This window comes from Lycium ferocissimum, chromosome 5 (assembly GCF_029784015.1).
Source record: "Lycium ferocissimum isolate CSIRO_LF1 chromosome 5, AGI_CSIRO_Lferr_CH_V1, whole genome shotgun sequence".
In the NCBI taxonomy this organism is placed as follows: domain Eukaryota; kingdom Viridiplantae; phylum Streptophyta; class Magnoliopsida; order Solanales; family Solanaceae; genus Lycium; species Lycium ferocissimum.
Genome location: NC_081346.1, coordinates 58,994,943 through 59,021,628, shown reverse-complemented (window position 1 = coordinate 59,021,628; position 26,686 = coordinate 58,994,943). Strand labels below are relative to the sequence as shown.

At 33.6% G+C, this 26,686-nt stretch overlaps 1 protein-coding gene across 1 annotated transcript; it reads right to left on the bottom strand.

Annotated features, from left to right (window-relative positions):
* Nucleotides 1-178: 178 nt before the first annotated feature.
* LOC132057864 (uncharacterized) lies at nt 179-26,686 on the bottom strand. Its single transcript, XM_059450452.1, has 25 exons — nt 26,512-26,686; nt 26,302-26,405; nt 13,950-14,083; nt 12,532-12,616; nt 11,759-11,812; nt 10,280-10,371; nt 10,086-10,189; nt 9,107-9,176; nt 7,913-8,369; nt 6,580-6,918; nt 6,279-6,482; nt 6,078-6,176; nt 5,927-5,996; nt 3,927-4,054; nt 3,535-3,823; nt 3,232-3,452; nt 3,028-3,152; nt 2,250-2,367; nt 2,072-2,127; nt 1,882-1,972; nt 1,614-1,809; nt 1,422-1,493; nt 1,249-1,346; nt 1,096-1,158; nt 179-650 (listed from the first exon to the last, which is right to left on the bottom strand). Exons 1-25 carry the CDS (start codon nt 26,684-26,686, stop codon nt 537-539), a joined length of 3,558 nt encoding a protein of 1,185 aa, XP_059306435.1. The 3' UTR covers nt 179-536.

Sequence of the window (26,686 nt, the reverse complement as noted above, 5' to 3'; positions counted from 1 at the left end):
GGTACTGTAAGGGTGGTTTTATATTTTAAAGAATTGACAGTTCTATCGGTGACCATAAGAACGAAACTGTCCAAGGTTGAGCTTTGAAAATGCTCCAATTGAAAATAAATAGTAAAGCATAAATTTTCATGTTCCATTGGAGATATCCAATTACTCAAACTCAAAAATCTTAGAAATGTTGCACGTTATAATTCGTCATTCTATTTTCTGTATCTGTTTTGAAAGGCCATACTCACATCACAAACAATAAATATGCCATCTGTTACGTAATCTTCCTTTGCAGAGAAACATAACAGACTGGAAATGAAGAAAAAAAATGGTGGATTATTCCTTCATGAACAACAAACCACTTAAGCTTTCACAAAATAACCTTAGCTACACTCTCATCAGTTGCTTTAACCCAAAGTTTTCAATAGCCAGAGCGATCTGTACAGTTTACATGTCAAACCCTGACACTTGCTTAGGTGTAAAAATGACGAATTTTCTGTTGCTCAGTGAAGGATGATTAATAACAAGTAAGAATTCAAGGCCTATCTTCATATCTGCCACCATTTTCGATTGCGATTTTCCATTACCTTGACAAGCTCATTTGCCAATGATGCAAAGTCTTCAGCCCCACTCCGTAGTTCTTCAGTTCTTTGGTTAATTCTCTGCAAAAACATATACACTTATACGTGTTAACAATAAACCAGAATAAGCAAGGTTTGACAAAGGAAGACTCTGGATACAATATAATGAGAGTTGAGCAATTTTCAAAGAGGAGCACAGTGCAGAACCAGACAATGCCCAGGGACCAAGTTGCAGCACGAACAGAAGAATGAGCATATTATTTTCCACAAAACAATCAAATATGCAACATAAAGGTTCTGGCAGTGTAAGGTAATAAGGTGTCAGAAGAATTTATCATTTGATTCTGAATAGTGCAGCTTTCCTATTCAATTTCCCCTCTGCCTATCTATCCCCACTTTAATCTTTAAATCACGATTGGTGTTTGCTTATTATGCTCTCACAACTCTTTTAGGTTTCATGTATTATCATGCTCAACGTTTTTGTGTTATACATGCGCATCTTCACCATTTTAAACTAATAACCTACCTCAAGTTTTTCTTGGCGTTCTAGAAGCTTGTCTCTTGCTTGTCCAGCCGCTGATGATGCATCCTGGAAGATATAGATGATTGAATAACGTTAAGAACATTATTAGACAGAGTTCAGAATGAAAAAGTCATTAAGACCAACAAATATCACTACCCCAGCTTTTCTATATTTTGCTATGATTTCTTCACGTGTCCTAGGTCTGGGCTTGGCATCGTCACCCTCAGAATCAAGCAACTTTTCTCTTTCAGTTACTGCAATATATACAAGGAAAATATTTGTTATTATGGATTCTGAAAGTACAGATGATCGATTCAATGTAAGTTTACCTCTTTTACTATTTTGTGTGTTATGAGATGAAGTAGAAGCCACAGGAACAGGATCATCAATTTCAATATCATCTGTGTCAAAAGTAAATTTTCAGTTAGGGGCACGTCAACTACAGAAATGCTGAATAGACCAATTTATAGGGACAGAAAAAGATATCACTCATGAAGAAGTAAGAGATGAAGGGATATTACCTATATCGAGCTCCACTTCTTCTTGAACTTCCTTAGTGATAGTAGGGGACGGTTCTGGGTGGAGTGGGTTCTTCATAAAAACACCTTCCAGATGACTAAAGTTTGACTTAGACATCTGACTGAGATCCATATTCTGATTCGGTTTTCCCCCTTTAAATCCTTTAACGAGAGTACCTATAATATTTGGGCCACCACCCTGCAGCAACATCTATAAGCATTCAGCCACTGCAAAACAAAGACCACAAGGAAACATCTTTATCAACCAGACCTGTTTCTTCTTTTGAGTGGAGAATTTCATGGCAGCATCTGCTGCAGCTGCGAGCACTTCATCATGAAGAGACGGCAAAGATTCTGGAATTCTGGAAAATGCATTGTTGAATCATTAATTTTGAACAACCTATGCTGCTCATGAGTGGGCTATTCACCTGATGGAAAAGTAGCACTAGCTGATCATATACCTGAGATCATTTTCACTAGCTAACAGGGACACGAAAGCCAGTTCAGAACCATTAGCCTGATATTTGTTAAGACAAAGATGTTAAGAGGACAGCCATGCAAGAATAGGCCGAAATTTCAATAAGCAAACAATAATGCTAAATGCGATAGGATAATAGCATGTGCTGCAACTCTGATTACCAGAGTAATATGGCCATTCTCCATTGAACTCATCGCCCTGTCCATATTTGGCTTGAAATTCCACCTTAAAGCTGACATTAAAGAGGTCCGCTCCACTAACTCTAGATCAGGCAAAGATCTGGAGATACATAGATGTTAGCAATATGTTGACACACAGTTCTTTCGCAATATATTAACATGTGACATGCAGCAAAGAAGCAATCTTTCATAATTGACAGTAAGGAATTGTATAAGACACAGAAAAACTTGTACATTCAAGGTGCATTTAGTATAACGTAAAAAGTTCTAGAAAATCTTACCCTGAAAAACTATTTTTAGATCATTTTCCAACATTTGATTGGACATAAAGGTAGTAATGTATGTCTCAAACAACTTGTTTCTTAATCTCCATCTCTAGAAGATGGGGGATAGGCATCAGAATAATATTTTGGTAATGGCGCAGTATTATGACTAACAACAATGTTATGTGTTGGTTGAAGCAAGTGATGTATTGTACAAATCGTGATAATTGTAAAAGGAAAATGACTACACGAATTGAGATACTTGAAAAGAAACAATGAACAAAATCCATAAATGACAGGACTAAATTTTCTCCATTTGACATAAACTAGTTTAGGATCGAGGTGTGGTTGATTGATTGATGTGATTATTTTCTTGGAGAACATCTTTAACAATTTAAGGCAACCAAATACTGGAAAATATTCCAATTATGCCTTACTAAGATCCTTAAAGCTTTGGAAACGTACTAGGCCAGAAAATTTCGGACGAAAAAGCTTACCTAATCTCGATATCTCCATTCTGAAAGAATAATAGTAATCCACAAACTTTCCCCTCTTTCATAAAAGTAGTTGTCCAACAACAAGGTTTGTCGAGCTTCACTTTGCAAATAGATTTATTATCCCCCTAGTTTGAAAAAACAAATCTAATTATATTAGAACATCCAAGAAAACAAAAATGCAGACTTAATAGACAAATTACTCACATGAACTACAGATTTTGTAGCATAAGTGCGCATTGCATCTTTACAGCAAAGTAGAATAAAGGACTCCTCAAAGTGTTTCCTGGATGGGTCATTTTCTAGAAAAGGAACCGTATCACCTTGATCACCAGTGGTCATTTCCTGTGAAGGCTCATTACTAGCTGCATCATCCTTGCTGAATTCTGGCTGCTTACTTATTATACCAGAAAATGGGATGTTGTTTTCTGAAATGCAAGAAATCAACACAAAACTGAGTACAACTTACACGTCAAAAAACTTTGGATTTCTCTCCAAATATGTACTTGCCTATGACATACATAGAAATCGCAGTTGACACTTTCTTTAAATGCAGGGGCCCTGAACCATACGTTTTACCATTACCACTATCAATTACATAGATCTTTGCATCCTCAGTTAAAATAAACATGAGTTCCTCCATATGGTTTTCTGGAAGCTCTGATTGTTTTGGGCTTTTGCTATGACCGTCACTATGCACAAATCTCTTTGCAATCAGCGCCACCAGAGGAGAGTTACCAACAGATACGGAGTCTGACAAGAATAATACTGATAATGAAGTCATATCAAACACCGCAACCTGAAAGTGGAGGCATTTGAGAATAAGTATCCACATTAATCAACGATAAAACTGACATCATAAGTTCATCACAAAATTGGAAGAAAATGATAGTGTTTCTGACCTTAGCATTTTCATATCCAACTGCAAGTTTGGCTCCATGATTTACAAACTCAATTGCTCGGACTCGAACATCGAGAAGCTTTAGAACAGCTCTGCAAGAAGGTCCTTGACCTTGTGCCAACTTATGAACTAAGAAAAGGTATATACCAGTGAGTTCACAGATAACAGTTGATCTCCAAAGAATTATGCAAAGTAAATCAGGAATATATCAATACTGAGATGATATATTATTTCCTCTTATCCAATTCTGTCAAACAATATTACTATTTGAAGAGTCAAACAGCTTTTTATCGCAGAGTAGAGTCAAACAGAGGGAGTACTACTTTTTATGCAGAGTCTAATTATGTAACATTTTTCAAATATCTAAGGAATATATGTCTGAAATCAATGTGGAAACTAAATGGTCTGTCCGTCATACTCCATAACACATCACTCATTTTCAGTTGTAGGGAAAAGGATACTGGTAAAAGAAACGTGTTTGGACAGCTACCTGGAGCCATAGAGGTGGTCAGAGGTGTGTTGTCATAATCAAGTTCAACTAAGAGAACAAAACCATTATCAGGGACAACCTTATTTGTCATTTATGTTAGGCAGGTTGCTGTTTAAGAAAATGTTCCGCTGTCTCAACTTGCTTGACTCCAAATGTCCCGGTAAAATCAACATTTGTTGACTAACAAAATAGTGAAGCATATGCTACAATTAGACAAAGGGGAAGTTTCAAAATATACAGCCAAGCAAAACACTTTGCACTCATGTAGTCATATTTTCAGTTTGTCGTTGACATTTTTTTTTTCCGACAGTGTTTATACACCCTTATACATTATCATACAGTATTTATACACCTATATAAACAATGTATCTGCAACAACAACAACAACATACCAAGGTAGATATAAACAATGTATCTACCTTGTATAAAAATGTATAATAGCATATAAAAATGTATCTACCTCGTATAAAAGTAAACAATAATGTATAAAAGTGTATGACACGTCGCTAGCTACAGTGACAAACTTTTTATGCGATTTTCAGTAGCAATTCTTGTTCAAAACTAATCTAAATGACGTCAAATTTTGCTCCTTAGGCTAATTCCAACAAGTCTAAACAACACCCACTCTAAATTTCTCACATTAATCAAATTTTGAAATTCAAACTCACCTTTTCAAGCTTGTTCAACACTGGTGGGTTACCTTCCTAATCTAATTTTCATATTTGTATATAACCACGATTTGAGCTCCAAACACAATAACAAATCGAGTTTTTCAACAAACAATCATAGGACTGACAATTTTCATATTCAACTTTGAAGATATGAACTCAAAAATATCAACAATGGAGGCAATTTGATTTTCTACCACTTGTCTATAAAATGGGCTATACCGGATAAGGAAGGAATAAATGGGGATATATAAACACCCGAATGAACATAGGGTATAAGAATCTCTTATACAAATATGTATTCACCAAGGCTGGTACAAAATATACAAGACGAGGTTGAAAACGTTCATCCAGGAAAAATTTACTTCAACAAAAATCAGACACATGAATCCTAGAAGCTATTTAGCAAAAGATCTTTTGATATCAAGTTCTTATAGAATTTCATTATTTCATCAAACTGCATTTGGGGGAACAGTTTCAAAGCAAAAGTATTAATCAAATGCTAGAGTAAAATATTTGGCCAAAGTTCCAATCCCAAGTTTACAAGTTTCAGTTAGGAAATTAAGATTAACTTCCAAATTCCACCTCAAAAATTGAATTTATCTACCTGACATCAAAGAATTAGAATGCTTTATTTTAATTCGTAGTCTATTTCTGACAAAGAGGTTAATCTTTTTCCAACCTTATCACAGAAAACCTCCAAACTTTGTAGTTATTAGCCATGAGATCTTATTGAAATTCAGTGGACTAGATAAGGATTGTGTAAAGTATGTGAAGCATACTGTACTCTTCAGGCAGGCCATCAGTCTATGACAAGAAGGAAATTGTAACAGTTACATTTACCTTCATTTTTAGTATCAGTAACAAAATGGAAGTTTTCCGTATCGCTACGTTTGAAATCATAAAGACGCACCTGCATTTCATGTCAAACAGGAAATTAAATAGGCTGATATACACTACCACCAAATTAGAAATGTAAGAAGGTGTTTCCCACCAGACCACATGCATCCCCAACTGCCAATCTTAATGTCTGGGAGCAGAAATCTATTTTTGAAACTGAAGCAATTGATATAACTGTATTTACACCTTTAACCTGAAAATCACGAGAGTAAAGTCAGAGTTCCATATCAAAACAACTAACGAAAAAAATGCCACTCATGAAAAATGACATGGAACTTTTTGATGCTGTTTCAACCTCTCTATCCAAGACACAAAGGAGACGGAAGACCGGATGAGTGGCATCCCACATCCTTACAGATCCATCCTGATAACCAGCAATAAAAACACTCTGAATCCTGTTGGTCTCAGCTCTAGAAATATGATTATACACCCCTCCAGTCAAGGGCCATCTGTTAGGCTCAGATGATGTTGCTGTGGAAAGCTTCTTGAAGAAAGGTGTCTAGTTAAAATAAAAAACAAATACAACTAAATTAGAATTAAGTCTGGATTTTTAGAAAAATGAGAAGCAGGGAGATAATGATATGGGGCTGCAGCACCTCTTGCAGAAGCTCCCCTGTGTTTCCATCTGAATGCAACTGGGTAAGCTTTGTCACTGTCATGGAAGGATCAACAGTTGGCAATTCTACAGGAAAATCCTTAGCTGATAGAGATACTTTCTTCTCCTCTTTGGATACCAAGTCAGACAAGGTAGAACAATCAAAAAGGTTTAGTTGTCCAGGACTCATCAACACAAATAAAGCAGCTTTTTCATCAGTTGATGTTGCCCCAGTAGTTGGTAATAAGATTGTATCTGCAAATGAGCCACCAAGAGTGAGGTCAACACGACCAACACATTTCAAAGTCTCCATTCCAGATGACCACTCAAGAGTAAGAATCTGCAGCAGCAAAGCACAAGAAAATAGCCTATATCATTAAATATGGTTACGTTTGCGAATATAGCTAGTAGGATGGTGTGGCATATCCCCAGGACAAAATGTGACACCCAACAGAAGCTAAATAGCTGCTGTTCAAATTCTTTCCCTTCTCTGGGGGTGAAGGGCGAGAGTTGAATCTGTAGGAATTTTACCACTAGTTCCGAAAGTAGACATGTATGCTCCCATAAACACTTAAACATTCAAATCACAAAATGTCGGAAAATATAAAGAGCGAGAATTTTATGAAGTTTGTCGGGAAATGATTTTGTTTAAGCAACCTGTAAAATTTACTACGTAAGTGTGTGCAGTTCTACTGGCATAGACTCTTCATTATTCCGACTGACCTAAGGCAGCTGTCTGATAACCTAATTTAGCATTTAAAATTGATTGTAATTGAATGATAGATGTGTTAAAATTTCAAATGATTGCTCAATGTGTCAAGCATCAGTGTAAATGTTATTTAGATTTTAAATCAAATCTACCTCACTAGAAATGCTACAACGAGAACAACTTGACTTATCCACAAAAACTCTAAAATGGTAGATATCATTAGATATCAAATACACTTTAATAATCAAGATCATTTCAAACTTCAAAAGGCAACATACTTGCAATTTAAATATACACACACACACACACAAAAAAATAACTTGAGTTTACTCTTCACTTAAAAGGTACGTTATATTCACTACAATGATATAGACAAGCAAACATAATGCTTCAATGCTCAAAATGCATAGGAAGTGCAAGTTCCAATTTTTAAATTTCGCTGCTCAGTTTCAGTTTCATTCGGCCCAAAGTGCATTTCATGTTGACCCAAAAATGCAACATATTCTAATTTGAGGCACAAATATTATCGAAATAACAAATTAAGTCTACTTAGCTAGTGAGCCAGCATATAGCATAATGATAAAACAATAATGAGAATATTTCTGTGACTAAGTGTAAAACTTACCGTAATGACTTCATCTGATCCTATTTCATCACCGCCATAAATGAGGAGATGGCCATCGCTATTATTCCGGGATTTACTATTTGCCCACCAGTGTAAGACAATGACAGGAAGCCTCTTTTCAGCAGAAGACAATTGTAGTTTAACAACATTATCAAATGGTCCGGCTTCTTGACCTTTTCTTGCGGTCGATTTTGATATTTTCCAAAGCAGAATATCTCCATCTATGTACCCAGCGGCAAGAATGGACCCATCAGTGGATGCCCAGCAAAGTGTGGCTATCTCTTTCTCCTCTAATTGGTGCTGCAATAGATCATCGGGAGAGCTGGAATCTGCGTTCTTTTTAAAATTTACTGCACCATCCTTCAAATGGAGATCTTTATCACCTTTGACAATGATAACATGGGCTTCGACGACATCCCAAAGTATAATTAAACCACTCTCATATGCAATCAATAATCTGCAATAAATGTCATCAGTTCAGGGATTCATAAAGCGAAAACATATTCAAGATTCTAAGGAACCAAACTACAGTTATAAAGTCACAAAGACAGCCCCGTACAGCAATTGACAGATTTGTTAGTTGCCACCAGTAAAGGGGAATAATAGTTTTCTTACCAGTAAATGATGCCTCCACCATTCCATTTTGCTTAGTATTTACCCAGGCACCTCCTATTGATTAATAGAAATATACTGCTTTCTTGGTTTTTGATCTAACTCAAAACAACGCAAGAAAAGGACTTTGCCCAGAAAAGGCATCTACAGTTGAACCAAATGGTAAATGAGTGGAGATGTCACTTTATCTATAGCTTTTACTACATTGACAGGCTTCTTAGGACCAATTTATATTAGTATTCGCTAATTACTAGTAGAAATTGCTCAACAACAATTCTTTTTTATCCACGAGTACCACTTCTTTTATCCCAGAAGCACCACTGAATGCCACCTCATAACTGAGTCAAGTATAAGAAAAATCTGTGAGCAAGGGACCTTTCTCTGTTTTTCTAGCTTCATTCACATGTAAGATTCTCCGATTTGTATTGTCAAAGACCACAATTGAATAACAGAACATACACCTTGTAAGGCAATTATTAAAAGACAAAAAGAAACAAATCAAAATCAGGACAGTGCTTATTTTAGTCAACATAAAGTTAATGATGGTTGAGGAAGAAACTTTAAGCACCAATTGTGACTTGCCTATTTCCGAAAGTAAAAGGTTGGGGGAGAATTCCAACAACTGGTTGATGATCTGAATACGATAAATCAGCTGCTTTTGCCAAAAAAAAAAAAAAGTAGTCAGCCTTAGAAGTTGTTGAATTGCAGTACAAGCTCATGAGAATTTATAAAAATGAGAAACTTTTAGACAGATGAAGAAACGGTTGTTAGGTACTTATGAAGTTAAATCAATCCAGTAGCTATATCTTAACAATTGAATTATGCTTGGTGGAGATGCTTAGTCTGACGGAAAGATCTGAAAATCTCAAAATAAAGCCAACTGTCATCTGTGGCCATAATTTTCTAGACCAGCTAGTTCACTGCCATACATCCCATATAGGATATTAAACCAAAGTTACTCAAGTTGATTGTATCAGCAGAAATTAGAACCAGAGCTAATGTACTGGAAATAAAGCTATGCCAGAATAAGGTATGAGGAGGCAAATCCCTCTGAAGGAGAAGATATAGCTCTGTTAATTACAGGTGCATATGGTACCAGCAAAAAGCTCATTGAATAGCCTCTAATACTAGACACAAGATTATATTAAACCTAAGGAGAGCTTTTCTTGGTGGATGGCAACAAAATGGTTGAACTCTAGTATAATGAACATGAATCTCTTCTGAATCGAGAGACATGTCCGTCTATTGACATTGCAAGATTTAGGCCTAATTATCTGCAATTTGCATCCCTAGACTTTGAAATACGGAAAGGCATATCTTGGTATACCCAATCCACAGCTCTTTTTAGTCAATTTCCTTCCTTAAACATGAATAAGGTATTTGTGCCCGTAACCAAAGTTTTTAACACCGCCAAGAAATAGCTCGAATTTAAAAACAGACTCTACAAGTAAGAAAAATGTCAACTAAACAAGAGTCACTTTACAAAGAATAAGGAACAGACATAATCGTAGAAACTAATGGATCAGATAATAGATTTTCACAAAGATTAAGCAGTAAGCACCAGAAAGAGAACTCCATAAGATCTGATATGGCAGTTGCAGTAGCTCGTTGCTCTCATCACAGAACTTCAAAACTGAGATTGTTCCATATTCATCTCCAACATACCTATAATGACAGGACAAATTTAATACAAGCATGAGATACTCTCAACTCTTTGACTGTAAAAACTTTCTTGTGTGCACATCGATTTCGTACATGAAGGAAGATCCATTGATAACTGAAAAAGCAGTTATATTTGAATCCCATTGCAAATCACAAGCTACAGATCTGCTTTTGAGATTCCAAACCTGCACAAAAGCAAGAGAAATAGAAATCTTACACACCCAGTACCCCAGAACCAGAAAACAGTTCCTAACCCGAGTTTTACAAGACCCCTCTGAGCACCAAAATCAGTGCAACCTTTAATAAGGAAATGCACCCTTAAAGCCAAACCATTCATCACTCAAAGTCTACTTGCTTTCAGTCTCAACATAAAAAAATGAAAATCATGGAAACGGTCTTCTTAGTATAATTTTAGGTACTGAAGTAACTGCAATTCTAATGGTGATTACTAGACATTTGAAATGCATACAACAAAACTTCATTTAACCATCAGGCAATATTTCCCATTCTAACATATATGTATAATTTTCTTTGATAAACACATGTTCAAGGAAATGAAAAGAGCGGGTTTTGAGATTAAAAAAATTGAGTCATTGTACTTTAACACAACAAGAAACATGAGTTTCTTCAAACCTATCAAAAAAGAGAAAGATAAGTTTCCTCAAATGCCTCCATGGACTATGCATCACTGTGCTTTTACGATTGCATCTGAGGGACCAGTGTCCAAGGTAGTGAGGTACAAATATAGCAGGTTTTCGAATGAAAAATGAGTCACATAATTCACCACAAAATTGTAGAGATTCTGCCCTGCGTAATTGCAACATACAACATTTTCTTCTTTTGCTTTTTACTTTTCTTGGGGGATAAATAATTTCATCAATTATAGCACCAAGTGGGTGCTCAAAATAAAGTAGAACAGTGGATTTAGACTCTTTCAGTATAGAAGAATGTATGAAATCCAGTGTAGAATTGAAGTTGTATACATTCTTCACATTACACCAGAGCTCACTTCAAGAAACTACACTTGCTATATCTCCTAGCAATTATTCTTTTTATGGCGTAACTAGAAGTAATGATCTCTCATTAATTTGTTAGATGCTATTTCTTGTTTATTAATCACTAAGGCTACCAGAAAGTTCCACTGAGATCTTAATTCAATATGTATATCTGCTTTCTCACATTTTCCTGCACAGCCCTAGAAATACTGAACGAAGATATTATAATATTAGGGTACAGCTAGATCCACCAACCTAAAGCAAGACTTCTATCGGTCACTTGCTTAGCAAGGTCCTGGCATGGCCAAGCTCACGCAAGAGTTCCTTGATTATAAATGTCATAAAAAACTTATCTCAGCAAGAAAAAGCAAGGAACTGATACAATACAAACTACCACGCCAAATCGAGTTCTTTTCCATCTTAATTAACTGCACCAAAGAAGGCATTAAAACCCAACAAGAAATACAATACAAACTACGGCGCACAATTGGTCTTAAGTTTCTCATCTTTGATTAACATTTGAGAATGCTGCACTAAAAAGGGCAATTAAAAACCAACTTACTGGTAAAATTAATACCTGAATATCATTTTCATTTGTGATGCTGACAAGAAAACCTTGGTTTTGAAGGAACTGTGATAGACAAAGACAAATAAAAGAGAACAGATTAAACATATACCTTGAGATTGTAAAAGAGACAGATTCAATAAATCATGAATTTAATCAAAGGGCAAGAAATGAACACACCATCAGTTTATCAGTGTTATAGGAAAATAAAGCTAGTAAGCCAGATCACTGAAGAAAATAATAGCGAAGTTCCGCATTATTCAGCAAAGAACCTTTTCTATGTCTGACCAATACTACCCAAACTAGCAAAAGAAAAAAGCTGAGAGTTAGCTTTGACAAACAAGAAAACACCTAGCCTCATGAGGATGAAACTTCCCTTCAAGAAGAAAACAGTATATAAAAAAGTGAATACCCTTTCCTATCCTTGCATCATATACCATAATGTAGGCATATTTCATTAAATTTTCCTCTTATTCAAGGTAAACACATGGAATGCAACACCCAAAACAAAAATGGTCATCATTGGACGTTGTTTTGATTGAAAACCCAGCTCCTCATTGACTTTGTTCATAGACCTGACATTATCAATCTAAAGATCATATCTTTCAGAGACTCTTAAATCTGTTGATAAGGAAACCAGGCTCCAAATTTCCACTATCCAAGTCATTATCAGAGAAATGAGGTGTTACAAAATGCTCCAGAAGAATATCGAATAGTATACACTTCAGAAAACTTTAGAAATGATCTAAGTATCTGTAGGAATGACTTCATGTGCAAAAACATACCTCTAAATATTTGTAAGGCAACTGCTTTGAAGAAATGAAGAGACCTTCAATATTGTCCCCACCAATCACTTTTATCCTACCATCCCTGCAAAAATATTTAGATACTACATTAACAAGATAGAGCCATCAAGCCATCTGTATAGGTGAATAGTTTCTAACTACAAGATAATATGGACAGATTAAAATGTACATCCCGAGCCTTCACCTCATTTTAGATCCATCTGAAAGGATTGTCGCTACCCCTAAATGAAAGTCCTGTTCAATCACAAAAAATAAAAGGAAAAAGAAACAGAAAATGCATAGCTACTCCTGTATTCATTTAACTAAGACTCAACCACCCCCGTTGAGCTTAATATACTATCATCGCAGACTCCTTCCACACCCCCCCCCCCCCACCAACCAGTGCCTGACTGATTTGTAAATCTAAACAGAAAGTTTCCATTTGTTCTTTGCATTTCGGAATAATGTGGTGAGGAACTGCCTTCCTAATCAACCATAATAATATAATGTGGCAAGATCTACCCTTTTAATCAGAACACTATTGCTTCAAGGATCAATTGAGCTCAAGAAAGTAGGTATGACATCAAGTTTTACCCTAGAGTTGACAATGAGATCCTATTTCCTGTTATTAAAAGTCAATACCACAATACCTAACTTTTACTTCCCACTCCAGTTTAGCTTCCCAAGAGTCACAGAGATAAACCTTTGGTTAAAGTTTTCAGATGTACTATGTCATAATCTTGAGATTAACAATATTGGAATTTAATAGTATTTTTCATGTAGATTTAAATTTTCAGATGTATTATGTCATCATGTTGACAAGCAAGACTACAGGGTACTGGTAAAAGTATCGTTTACTAAACAAGGGAGCGGAGGTGACACATGAACATAACTTCCCTGCAGCCAAACAATAGTGGCTATACGCCTATTGCATCCACCAGTTATCTCTTGGCAAAGATTAAAAACTTTGATAAGCTATAACTTTCTCTCTAGCCTCTTCAACCTTCTCCAAAAAATTTCACCAACCGAATTCAAGAACCCTAACAGCAGCAATTTTCCAATTCTACCAAAAACAATCCACTGTTAAAGTATATGTTTATCCGCAACATGTGTGCATAGCTATTTGAACGATCCGAGCATTTTCTAACACGTGAACCCAAAGTTTGTGTGATACTAGCTTATATAAACTATGCCTATAATGGGGGAAGTTCCATGCAGAACTGAAGTGTAGAAACTGCAACGATCAGGATTCAACAACCCAATGCTTTCAAAGAAGCATGTCAGGAGCAGCTATTTCATTACTTTTGTGCACAAGGAAGTAAGGCATACCAGCCAAAACAAAGTTATGTAGTTTACTTAACAGCTGAGGAACAGGCTTCTGTCCAAATTAAGTGCATAAGATCAAAACTTTAACTTACAATGTTCCAATGGCCAATAGTCGCTGGACGGGGTCTACTGCAAGAATTGATGCTGTTGAGGGGATACCATAATGTACAGTAGCACGAATATTCAGGTCATTTGCTGTCAAACCACTGCCATTTGGCTGAACAAAAAAGATGTAGAAACAAAAAAATTACTCCACCAGCTACATTCAAGTCTTACAAAATGGATGGAATGAATACCAAAACTGATTAAGCACCAATAGAGTAACATCAACCAAATAAATTAGCATCACATTTTCTAAAAACAATGCCCGATATGTTCCTCTTCGGTTAGTAATACACTATATATTGTTCCAAACGTATTTTCCAAATTCTTGAAGATTGTAATAATATTCAAAATCATACATAACAACCAACGTGGTCTCAAATCTCAATCCCAAACTAACTGGCCCCACTATATAAATCATCTATATCCATTCACTCTCTTTACTCCGACTGTCAAGCTATCTTACCATCCTCCTTTATAAAGGCTCGGGACCAACTAAACTTAGGGCCCGTTTGGCCATAATTTAAAATCAAGATTTGAAGTTGAAATTTTGTTTAAACATGCAAATTGGATCTCAAAAGTTGTTCTTTTTCTTAAAAACATGAAAACCCCACAATTTGTGAAAACTATCAAAACTTCCCCAACTCTAATACAATTTGTGAAAACTATGAGAACTTCAAATTTGAGCTCCAAATTGCATGGCCGAACGCCTATTTAGCGAAGCTCAAATTGCCAGACTTCATAACTAACAGAACCACATTCCACATAAGTCCCTATATAAAACTCGAGCATCATCAAAATCCTTTCACCATATTATCTCATTATAATCAGCAATGATCAATCAAATACTCGCACTTTCGCAGCTCATTTACAAAAAATCTACTAATTTGAGCAAAGACAGAATAAAAACACAACGAATTATTTCATTTTCGATCGACATTAATTCCTAGAAAAACGATTCTTACTGGAATGAGCATCATAAAAGCCTTTCACCAATTTATTTCACTATAATCAGCAATAACCTACCAAATACTCACAATTTCATAACTCAGTTACAAAAATCTACCAATTTTAGCAAACACAAAATAGAAAATACAACTAATTGTTTCAATTTCGATCAAAATTAATTCCTAAGAAAACAATTTTTACTGGAATAAGCATCATTATCAATAATTACAAATAATTAATTCACCAATATATTTCACTATAATCAGCAATAATCAATCAAATACTCACAGTTTAGCAGCTCAATTACAAAAACCTACCAATTTTAGCTAACACAACGCATTGTCTCAAAATTAACTCCTAAAAAACGATTCTTACTGAAATAAGCATGATTTTCAATAATTACAAATATTAAAAAATCAAAAGTCAACTGAAGAACACTTAAAGACAAAAAAAAAAACGCACCTGATGATTATGAGTATGATATTGTTGTGTGGCTTTCTGAAAAAGTTTCTTCGCAAACATTGCGAAAATGAGAACTAAAGATTATTGGATCGGATATATTATTTACTTACTATATTCACAAAACTGCGAATTTTGAATTGGCTTTTTAGGCGTTGCTTTTTTATTCTTGTGTTTGTTTAGTTGAAATGGTACTCTATAACGTTTTGGGAGCTTTGTGGTGTTATACTATGTATTAATGTAAAATTTAAGATTTATTCATTTCTCGAATTGTACGCTAAGATAAAAAGGTTGGACTCTCCTAATAATTTGAGTTTATTTTTGTTGTACCTTTGGGGCTCGTTTGGCAGTTGATTGATTAGAGTTAGGCAGATATTAGTAATATATGAATTAGTTACGAGGAATTCATGTATTATTCATGCAGAATTTAGGAATTCATGTACTCCGTATTACTTATCTCTGCTCATATATCTTTGGGATAGGAATCAAGTGGTAGAATTATTTTAGTTCCTTCCAATATTTCAGATCCTTTCAGTGATTTTTGGATGGTTTTCCGATGGTGAATATATTATTACTTATTCCTTCCGTCTCAATTTAAATGTCTTTCTTTTCTTTTTGACTTGTCCCAAAAAGAGTGTGTCTTTATATATTTAGCAAGTTTAAAATTCAGACATCTTTCATAATAAGTTTAAGACCACAAGATTTAAATAATTTTTTGCTACTTTACACATTTTAATTTAAAACTACAAGATTCAAAAGTTTCTTTTTATTACTTAAATTATGTATCAAGTTAAATTAAAACACTTAAATTGAGACGGAGAGAGTACTATATTCACACTGCGAATTTTTTTTTTTTGGCTGAGGCGTTCGGCTTTTATTCTTGTGTTTTTTTTTTTTTTTTTTGGCTGAAATGGTATAAGGCTTTGGGAGCTTTGTGGTGTTATATGTATTAATTTAAAATTTAAGAATTTATGCATTTCTCGAATTGTACGCTATGATAAAAATGTTGGACTCTCCCCTGATGATTTGAGTTTATTTTTGTTGCACATTTACAGCCAAAAATAAGCTGTTAAAAACATTATTTTATTTGCTATTAAATCAAAATGGTAAGAAAAGCTTGGATTCCCCTGTTTGGTTAAGTTTCTGGAAAGCTGAAAGTAATTGTTTAATTTAAAATGTCTTTTTTTAAAAAAAAAAAAAGTTAAGGTGTTTGGCCAAGTTTATAGGTAAAAAATAAGTATTTTTTTTTTAATAATAGCTAGGAGTATTAATGATTTGGTTGACAACATATCAATTTTTCAATTACTCTATAATATATAATCAAAATTAGACTTTTCAAAATCATAATAATCATTTCGTTTTCTCACGCCCCGAACCATGGCCTGAACGTAACACGGCATTCGGTGCTTTACTGCATGTGACTGAGCGAACCACATGGCTTGCTGAATCATCATGAGGCATAACATGAGCGGAATACGACATTAACATGATGAGCCTTAATAAACATGAGATTTCAAAATATCAAATAAAATACTTGTTTAAAAATATGAATATGGATTGTCACGGATAATGAGCCAAAGATGGCTATATGACTCTGAACATCTGACCTAACATAACTGTCTAATCTATGAAACCTCTAACATGAGTTTTAACTGCTAAACATAACTGCTGGGACAAGGCCCCCAGGATACCTTAAATGCATAACTATCATAAAAGTAAATAATGACTAAACCCTGAAGGAGATGGGGCTCACCAAAAGCTGATACGTGGATGATCCTATAGAGTAGATCCGTCTTCCTGTAAGTCCGCACCTGCATCGTGAAATGCAGGCCCCCGGGCAATAGAAAGGGGACGTCAGCACATTGAATGTACTGGTATGTAAAGCAAACGGCGAATGGAATAAATATGCACATGAAATAACATGCTAAGAGCTGAAACTGAAACTGAAACCTAGTCATGAACATGAGTATCTGACATGGACATAAATACATATACAACATGGGTAAAAACATTATAAGTTGGAAGAGCATAAATATATAACCGACAACATGGTTTGGTACATGCGTCCTACCAGCAGAACACTCACACCTTGCTAGGGAAATGAGATTTAATTATAACATGAAAGGATCCAATCGTTATGAGAAATCGTCCTAAACATGGGCGGAGCGATCCTCATCCTACGGTGGCTAACGTAGTTTCAGGCTGCTTGAAGCCTTCTCGGTAATCTATGCAACTCCCAAAAACATGAACATGATATAGTTGGCTAAGAAGCCCATGGATTTCATGAAAGCATGACTTGTATTTAACATGAATGTATCTTGTATCATGGCATGAAAATAATCATAACGTAATTATATGAAAACTGGTAGACATGTAGGATATTCATGAAATAAGCATTTTATTTAAAAACTTGCATGTAAGAACCCATGGATTGCAAAGTATGAGTTTTCATGGATTACAGACAGATTCTCAATAATCAGAATGAAATATCAAGAACACAATAATGGATTAATAACAATTCAAGACGTAGTATAACATAGTACATGGACCTAGGGTTATCATGAACATGGCTAAAACCCTAGTTTTTGGAGAACTTTCGTATAATCATGGAAGAACGCGGCGCGAGGAAGAAAAAAGATGTTACCACACGTAGATAATAACCTTACATACCTGGTAATGCTCCAAACTTGAAATAAAGGCCTGGACTTGAAGAGGAACTCCTAAAGCCTTAGTCTTGAATCCCCTTTAATTGGGTTTTCTTGAAAACCCTAGGTTAAGAATGATGAATTCTTGCTTAATGATCATGAACGTATGTTGGAATTGACTTGGAATACATGGAATAGGCTTACCTTAAAGTATCTTGAAGGTTGGGAGAGAAGAGCTTCATCCTTAGGGCTTGAGAGACTTCTTGAGGGTTCTTTTTCTCAGAAAAATTGGTTTAAAACGAAGTGGGAATGAATATAATGAAGTTAGGCTTTTAAAAAGTCGTGTTCGGTGCGCGGCCGCGTAGCTGGAAGCCCACTTCGAGCAGGTGATCACGCAGCGAAGGTAGTAACATTGCCTCTGGTGCGCGATCGCGCAGCTGAAGGGCACTTAGCGCAGACTGCGTAACGTCCAGTAAAATTGGCATAACTTCTAGCACAGAGCTCCATTTGAGCTCCATAATATATGGTTGGAAAGCTATTTCAAAGACCTACAACTTTTATGTTTTTAGTTTTCTCAAATTCCTATCATAAATACTCGAAAACATGACATAAGTACAAACTGTCTCAGACTTAGACGGATTTAGAAGGCCTTAAGAACTTCACTTTTTGGTTTGACTTCAAAACGACTGTTTATCACCCGAATTCATCCCGAATGAATTCATATAGCTAAAATATCATCTTTATACTAGTTTCATGGATTCACACGTAACTCGGATTTACGGGATGTTACATACAATTCAATTAATTTTTTGCAATTTTTTTTAAAAAAATATCATATAAGAATCGCACTATTATCTCAAAGCCATTAGCTCTATAAATTGAAATTAGTACTGTGTATGTCCATAAAAGGGAAAGCGCTCCACACCAAGAGTTTCTCTATTCACTGGGTGCGAAGCCTAAATATTTGGTTTATGATGGAGAGATCCCTATGTATTCCACATATCCCTTGAAAATACAAGGTAGAGATCGTAATAACACATGTTGTGCACTTTTGAATCAAAATCAAATATTATCCCATATGAGAATAATTACTGAGTTACTAACCAAAATTATAGTTCAGAAGATGTAAGATTCAAGAAAATAATATGTTACCTAACTAGAATTCCCAAAAATTAAAATATGGACTTGATATTTGACTCAAATATCACAAAAATTATAGGAAGTAAAAAATATGAGGATAAAAGATACCTTGATACATAGCTTACCGCTAAAAATTCTGAAAAGCAATTTAGTTTCAAAAAGTAAATTTAGATGCTACTTATACGGTCGTTTAAACATCTGAATCCACCTCAATGCCCAAGTCAGAATTTTTAATGCTTCATCATTTTAAACCTAACATATAATACTCCATATTTTACACGTATAAATTATTCAGTTTGACTCAATATCTTTGGATTTCTTTTCTAAAATTAAATCTTATTCTAATTATTCGTATGATTATAAATTTCCATTGAAACTTATGATTTCATAAAATTACTAACAGGTTGGGTCTGTTCGATCATTTTCGAAGAACCATTAACACCTCTGTAGCAGAAACTGTTTTCAGTAGTTGAAAAATATAGCTTCTTTTTAGAAGCATATTTTGAAAATTTTATCAAGCATGAATATTTGCTACTCTAATATTGACAAAAGTATTTTTTAAATTGATTAGTCAAAAATAAATTATTATTCTCCAATATTAATTTTTTTAAAAAAATATTTATGATAAAAAGTACTTCTCAAAATAAGCATATCTTAATATCTTGACCAGACAATTTATAAATGAAAAACATACCAAACTAACACACTAGTTTTCCATTACATAGAAGGGGCTTGAACTTCGACGTGTCAGTTTAGTGATATTAAAAATCAAACTGGGGTAGTTTAGTCATTTTAGTGGGTGTACACGTGTCTAACTTACAAAAGCCACTACATTACGTGGCTTCTATTGCTATTTGTCCATCTTTGTGAGCCTATTTCTTCAGTCCATCCCCAAATTCATGGCTAACTTTTTCTATCCACCTCCCCTCCAAAAATTTTGTTCTGGTGCTGATTTTATATGCCAAATCGATTTATTTTATTTGAGTTTTGGTCTACGCTTGCGGATTGAACATCGGTAAGCCCTCTGATCTATCTGCATGTTTTTTCCTTCCTCTTTCTTCACTCCACAAAGAATGTCCTTGTAAAAGTTCCCTGAATATTGTTGAAAATTTGCGATAATATATTCTATATAGGCATATAGGTATGTCTCGCGCCTCAGATGAGAAAGAGGTTAACAGACGCCAAAACATCTTTGGTGGTTTCTGCTAAAAATATATGAAAGAGCAAAGAGGCGAAGTACAAAATAGACGGGGACGAAAGGGAAGTTGAAATGGATCTCAAAAAAAATAAGGAGTAAACTCTGGAAAAAATTTACATTCTCTCTTTCGTTCTCTATCTGATCACTCTTTTCTCTCTTTTTAGAAACTTAAGGGTTTTCACGGTGGTTTATGCTAAGATACTTTTGTTTTCTATTTATTTTTATTTTCTTGTTCGATTTTGTATATATCTATTGAATTCGTTTTTTGTGAGTCTTCTTATTTTCGGTTAAAATTTGAGTGCTTCGTTGAATTTAATAAATGGGGTTTTTATGCTAATCGTTGTTGTTCAGTATTGCATTCCAAAAAGCAGATCACTGCAAGGCTATTCAAGATGAACATAAATGAAAATTTTGATTTTATACACAACTGAATAAATATAAAATTCTCAAGAAAAAATTTAATCCATAAAAAACTGGCCTTCAAGTCATACGAGAAAAAGAAAGCGAAAAAGAAAAACAGAAACTAAATGGAAATGGAATGTCAAGAGTAGTGAATATGAAAAAGAGAATTAAATAAAAAGTAAATACGGAAAATAAAAAATAAAAATAAAAAGGAAAGCGATCCACTGTAAAGGGAAGAGAAGAAAAAGCATGAACTAACACACACTAGCAATTCTAGTTCAAAGAATATTAGCAATCCTCAATGAAGAAAGCACCTACTGACTCTTTGTGTCTGAAGTCATTGATCTGCACATGTAAGTAGCCTTTTATATTGGGCAAAATACATCAAATCACACTTAAATTATGAAAAATATCGAGCAAAGAGGCGAACGTCTAAAAATCAATTTATTATAGACGGGGACGACAAATTATAAAAATAATTAAAAAAAATAAGGAGTAAATTTATTTATTATTTTTTTTTTTAATTAAAAAATATTTTTTTAATAATTCTCTCTTTCTACTTCCTTTCTTCTTCATCTGATCACTCTTTTCTTCTCTTTAACATCTCCCCCCCCCCCCCCCCCCACGTTAGACCCCTACTTAGAACCACCACGGGTTTCTTCACGGTATTATCACCAAAACTTTTGTTTTCTATTTATTTCAAAATTTATTCCTTTTTCTTCACCACCAATTCGATTTTGTATATATCTTTCAATTGCACTTCTTTTTAAAAGCAGTCTTTTCATTTTTTTGTTCCTAAAAAGATGCTTCGTTGAATTTAATAAATGGATTATCCTTCCTATAAGATTTGTTGTCTTCATATTGGAAATTGTGTAAAGATCTTGATCAATTTTTTTTTTCCGCAAAGCTTTCAAGATGAACATAAAAATGAAAATTTTGATTTTATACACTTTGAATAAATATAAATATTACATTGTTAAAAATTATCAATAATGATTTGTAAATTCTGGCCTTCAAGTCATACGAGGTGGTTTAAAAATTTAATTAGCGAAAAAGAAATGGTTGATTTGGTTGTGAAAATTTGTGGAAACTAAATGGAAATGGAATGTCAATTTTAGTAGCGGTTCGGCAGTGATGATGAATATGAAAAAGAGAATTAAATAAAAAGTAAATGGGAAAATAAAAAATAAAATAAAAAGGAAAGATGAATCCAAATAAAAGGAAAATAAGATAAAATTAAAATTTAAAAGAACTTACACTAGCAATTCTAGTTCAAAGATATGTGTAGCATTCCTCAATGAAAGTGAAAGCACCTACTGAAATCTTTTTCTGAAGTCATTGATCTGGATTTGATGTAAGTTGCCTTTTATATTGTGACTAAATTGTTGGTTACGCCTTCTATTTTGCTAGCACCATATTGATGTAATTAGCTTTACTCTTATTGTTGATTTGGTTTTGAGCTGTTATGGCTTAATAGGTTTAAAAAGTTTTAAATTACACCAAACAGGTTATCTAGAATTTGAAGTACTCCAGAACTTTGTCCTATGAAGAGGTAAGAAATTTTACTCACTATTTTTCAAAATATTTGAGATCCTTATTTCTTAAACTCATAGAATGGATTTGACCAATAAAATATGATTGTGTCCATTGTTTTAATTGTCACGTTTAAGGGAGAAGAGAAAGATTTTGTTGGAATGAATTGATGGTCCCAATCACATCTCCAGTTCTTCCTATGCACGCATGTTTTTTTCTTTCAGTTTTCAACAAGAGTAAATACATTATTACCACACACACACACACACACACACACACACACACAAACACACACACAATATTATTATATCCTTTTTCGACCAACTCCAATTCTACAAATGAAGGTGTTAACCATGCAACAATCCTTACTTGACATGTGTTAATTCAATTAAAAATACATTTTTAATTTATTTTTTCATTTTTGCTTATATTTTTTCTTTCTTTTTCTTAGTTTTTTACTTCTCTTCTCCATTCCATTCCCCCACCCCAACACCCATGTACTGCTTCGTCTTCTCCAGCTAAGTAGCTAACCTCTTCCCCCATTTCTTTTTTTTTTTTTTAAATACTAACCTCCCTTCCCTCTCACTAACCGTCCATATTGTCTTCTAGTCTTTATTGAGTTGTTTAACAAAAAAACTAATTTCTTCCCTTTTCTTGAGCAAATTCAAAATTTTGGAATATCATCAATTAATTTATCTACTTCTCATATGATTTCAGCACAATCAAAAATGAAGGTTTCAAAAGAATCAACGAGTTTCCCATGATTTATAAGGGATTGGGCTGAAGATCGGAGTAGAAAATTAAAATTGCCTCATTGATCTTGAAATCTGATGGGTTTTGCAAAATTATTCAAATTGTAAGGAAATATTTGAATATGAATTTGGAGTCGAAGTAAAAGGTGAAATGGTAGTAGTAAAAGAAGGTGGGTGGAGTTGTGGCTGAAATGGTGGCATTGGAAGTGGCGAGCGTCGGTGGAGATGGCAACAGGTTTATGAAGAAGCAAGAGAATAAAAAAAGAATAAGAAAAAAAATTAAAATAACAAGAAAAATAGGATAATACATTTTTATAAAGAAAAAAACTTGTAAAAATAAAAAAATTATTGTTTTTGGGTTTCTCATGCTCTTTAAGAGAGTCTGTGCACTTTCGATGCCAGGTGGCCGAAAAAGAAGGTAATAGTATCAGTTCATAGTTGTTTAAGTTAAGACACACTTGAAAACCAAAAATGACCAAAAAGGTCTACCCCAGTAATGATGATTTTTAATCTTTTAACAATTTTCTAAACCGTTAACAGGGTCGAAACTCAACCGGTCCCCTCTTTAGGCGGCTAATAGGAAAAATGAAATTCGCTCAACCCCTCGTTAAAAGATATTTATCTAGATTTACCCTATATGCCTATAAGAAATACATAAATTGTTTAAAGGAAGAAAAACTTTATTCATCTCTGCGGAACCATAAAGAACGATGTTCCAAGGATACCAAAAATCACGATAAGCGCTCTTTACATATTAAGTCTTCTCTAGTTCGCTTAATTTTTTTGATTACTTCCTGCATCATATGTCCTTCCAGCAGCTAAAGCATCCATACGAACGTTATCTCGTAATTAGACGAACGTTATCTCGTAATTAGTGATCAGTTGCATAGAAAATCAGTACCAGCAAAAATGTTTTATTTAAAGAAAAAAAAGCCATGAATTATAGGATTGACAAAGATGGACAAACAACAAGAGAAGAATAACTTACTTAATTTCGCTCTCTTTGTCCCTCCAGTTACCCCATGTTAACATTACAACTTCAAAAAGCAACTTAATGAAAATACGTTGTGCCTTTAAAACATAAGAAACATGTTAGTAAATACTCTTTCTTATACTTTAATCTTATAATCAAATTAAATGTTTCAGGAAATATCGTAGAGATTTGCATTGATATTTTTTAAAAGTTCGATAGACTTGTTGTAGAAATTGCGATTTTCTATTAAAATGTCAAATATTATTTTTTAATTGTTGGTAAGATCAAGAAGATTAAATTCTATCTTATTTTAAAATATAAATATTTTAAGATAAACATAATAACTCATTTTGTACTAAAAAACATTAATATAACATTATATATCACACAATTTTTTTTAATTAAAAAACTCAACATCAAATATCATAAATGGAAATCACTATTGAATTCAAGTAACATCATTTTTTTTTCAAACTTTTTTTTTTTAAAGACTAAATACTAAAACTATATATATATATATACATTCAAAACACGATTGGTATACGAATTTGAACGTATCTAAAACTTTATTATACGAGGCTTTATGTTAAAAATACAAAGTTTGCACTCTTTTTTTGACAATTTTTTAATATGATCTCATTTTTTTTATATATTGCTTGTGTTGTCAGAGGGAGAAGCAAAACACGATTAATATAACATCGTAGTCATTTAAAACTTTATTATATTAGTATTTCATCAATGGACTATTTAATATGGAGCCACAATTTTTTTTTTTAACATCATTGTTTTTTTTAATACGGGATTAACTTTTTTTTTTTTTAATATTACCAATTTATCTTAATATGGGGTTCACTTTTTTTCGTTCCGAAGAGTTTGATGTGGTGGGTTTCAACTTTTTTTTTAATGTTCACTGTTCGTTTTTTTTTAATATTAGTTGTTGTTTAATATATATGGGGCCCACAATTTTTTTACTTTTTTTTTACTTGGGGCCCATTTTTTTTTTTTTTATGGATTTAAAAGACGATATAACGTTTAATTTGCATTCAATCTAAAACTTTATTAAAAAGAGTAAGGCTTTTACTATGGGAGAAAACATTTTTTTTTTATATCAACATCGTCATATATTTAATAGCCCAATTTTTTTAAATATCTAGCCTTTTAATATATATGGGATCCCATCGCCTGTTTAATATAGTTGCGATTTTTTTTTTAATGATCACACGACGAAGAGGGACGACCATTTCTCCCTCTTCTAAGTGGTAGAAATACTTATAATGACCAAACTACCCCAGTTTGATTTTTAATACCACTAAACCGACATGTCGAAACTCAAGCCCTTTTTATATAATAGGAACTATGGAGAAACTTCCTCGTTCCAAAAAGAAACACAACCCATAATGACGAAAAGAAAGACATAAATTGTTTAAAGGAAGAAAAAAAGTTATTCATCCATGAGAGAAATGAAATAAGACGATAAACACTCTTTATATAAAAATTTCTTCACAATTTTTTATTGATTCTAGCATCATATGTCCTTCCATCATTTGAAAATTATACGAACGTTATCTCGTAATTAGACGAACGTTATCTCGTAATTGGTGACCAGTTGCATTAAAAGCGTAGCAAAATGTACTTTCTTTAAAGCATGAGAAAAAGATTATTATGGAATTGACTGCAACTACAGGAAGAATAACTTACTTAATTTCGCTCTCTTTGTCCCTCCAGTTACCCCATGTTAACATTACAACTTCAAAAAAAAATGAAAATACAATTTGAAATAAAACATAAGAAACATGTTAGTAAATACTCTTTCTTATACTTTAATCTTATAATCAAATTAAATGTTTCAGGAAATATCGTAGAGAGATATGCATTGCTGATTTGCAAATAGTTCGATAGACTGGACATTGACAATTGCGGATGGTCGTCATTAAAATGTCAAATTGGAGTATTTTCTTGAAGATCAAGAAGAGAGTCACATAATTAAAACGATAAACTCAGTACTAAAAAATTTGATATATCACACAATTTAAAAAAAAAAAAAACAACAACTCAAACATCAAATATCATAAATGGAAATCACTATTGAATTCAAGTAACATCATATCAAATTTAAAGACTAAAACTAAAACTAAAAAAGAACATTCAAGAATATGAATTTGAATGAATTATTTCATTAAGTGATATATTAGAATATATTTCTTTTATTAGGATTAAACTTTTGAAGATATGCCTGCATCAATTTTTGAAACCCTCATCAATGGACTTAAACCAAATCTGATGTGTTTTCACCTCATCTGCATCAAATTCTTTGATGGAGTCCCACCAATTTATCTCGTCAGTCTCATCATTTTTTGTGATATCATATTCGTCAAGTTTAACTTTTAGTTCCTTCACTGGGAGTTTTCAAAGCATCAAGATGATTACTTAAAATAATGAAGAGTATTTGGATTTAAAAGACGAAGTTTTAATTATCAATTATGAAAAAAGAGTAAGGCTTACCGGTGGGAGAAAACATTATTATTCCTATATCAACATCGTCATATAGCCCAATCAATGCTCTAGCCTTTTTGTATAAACCTGATCGACGTTTTGAAAATGCTGCGTATCGATCACATTCCTTTTCTATTTCTGCCATAGGGATCTTTTGACGTCCTAGAGACTTTTTATCTGCCAT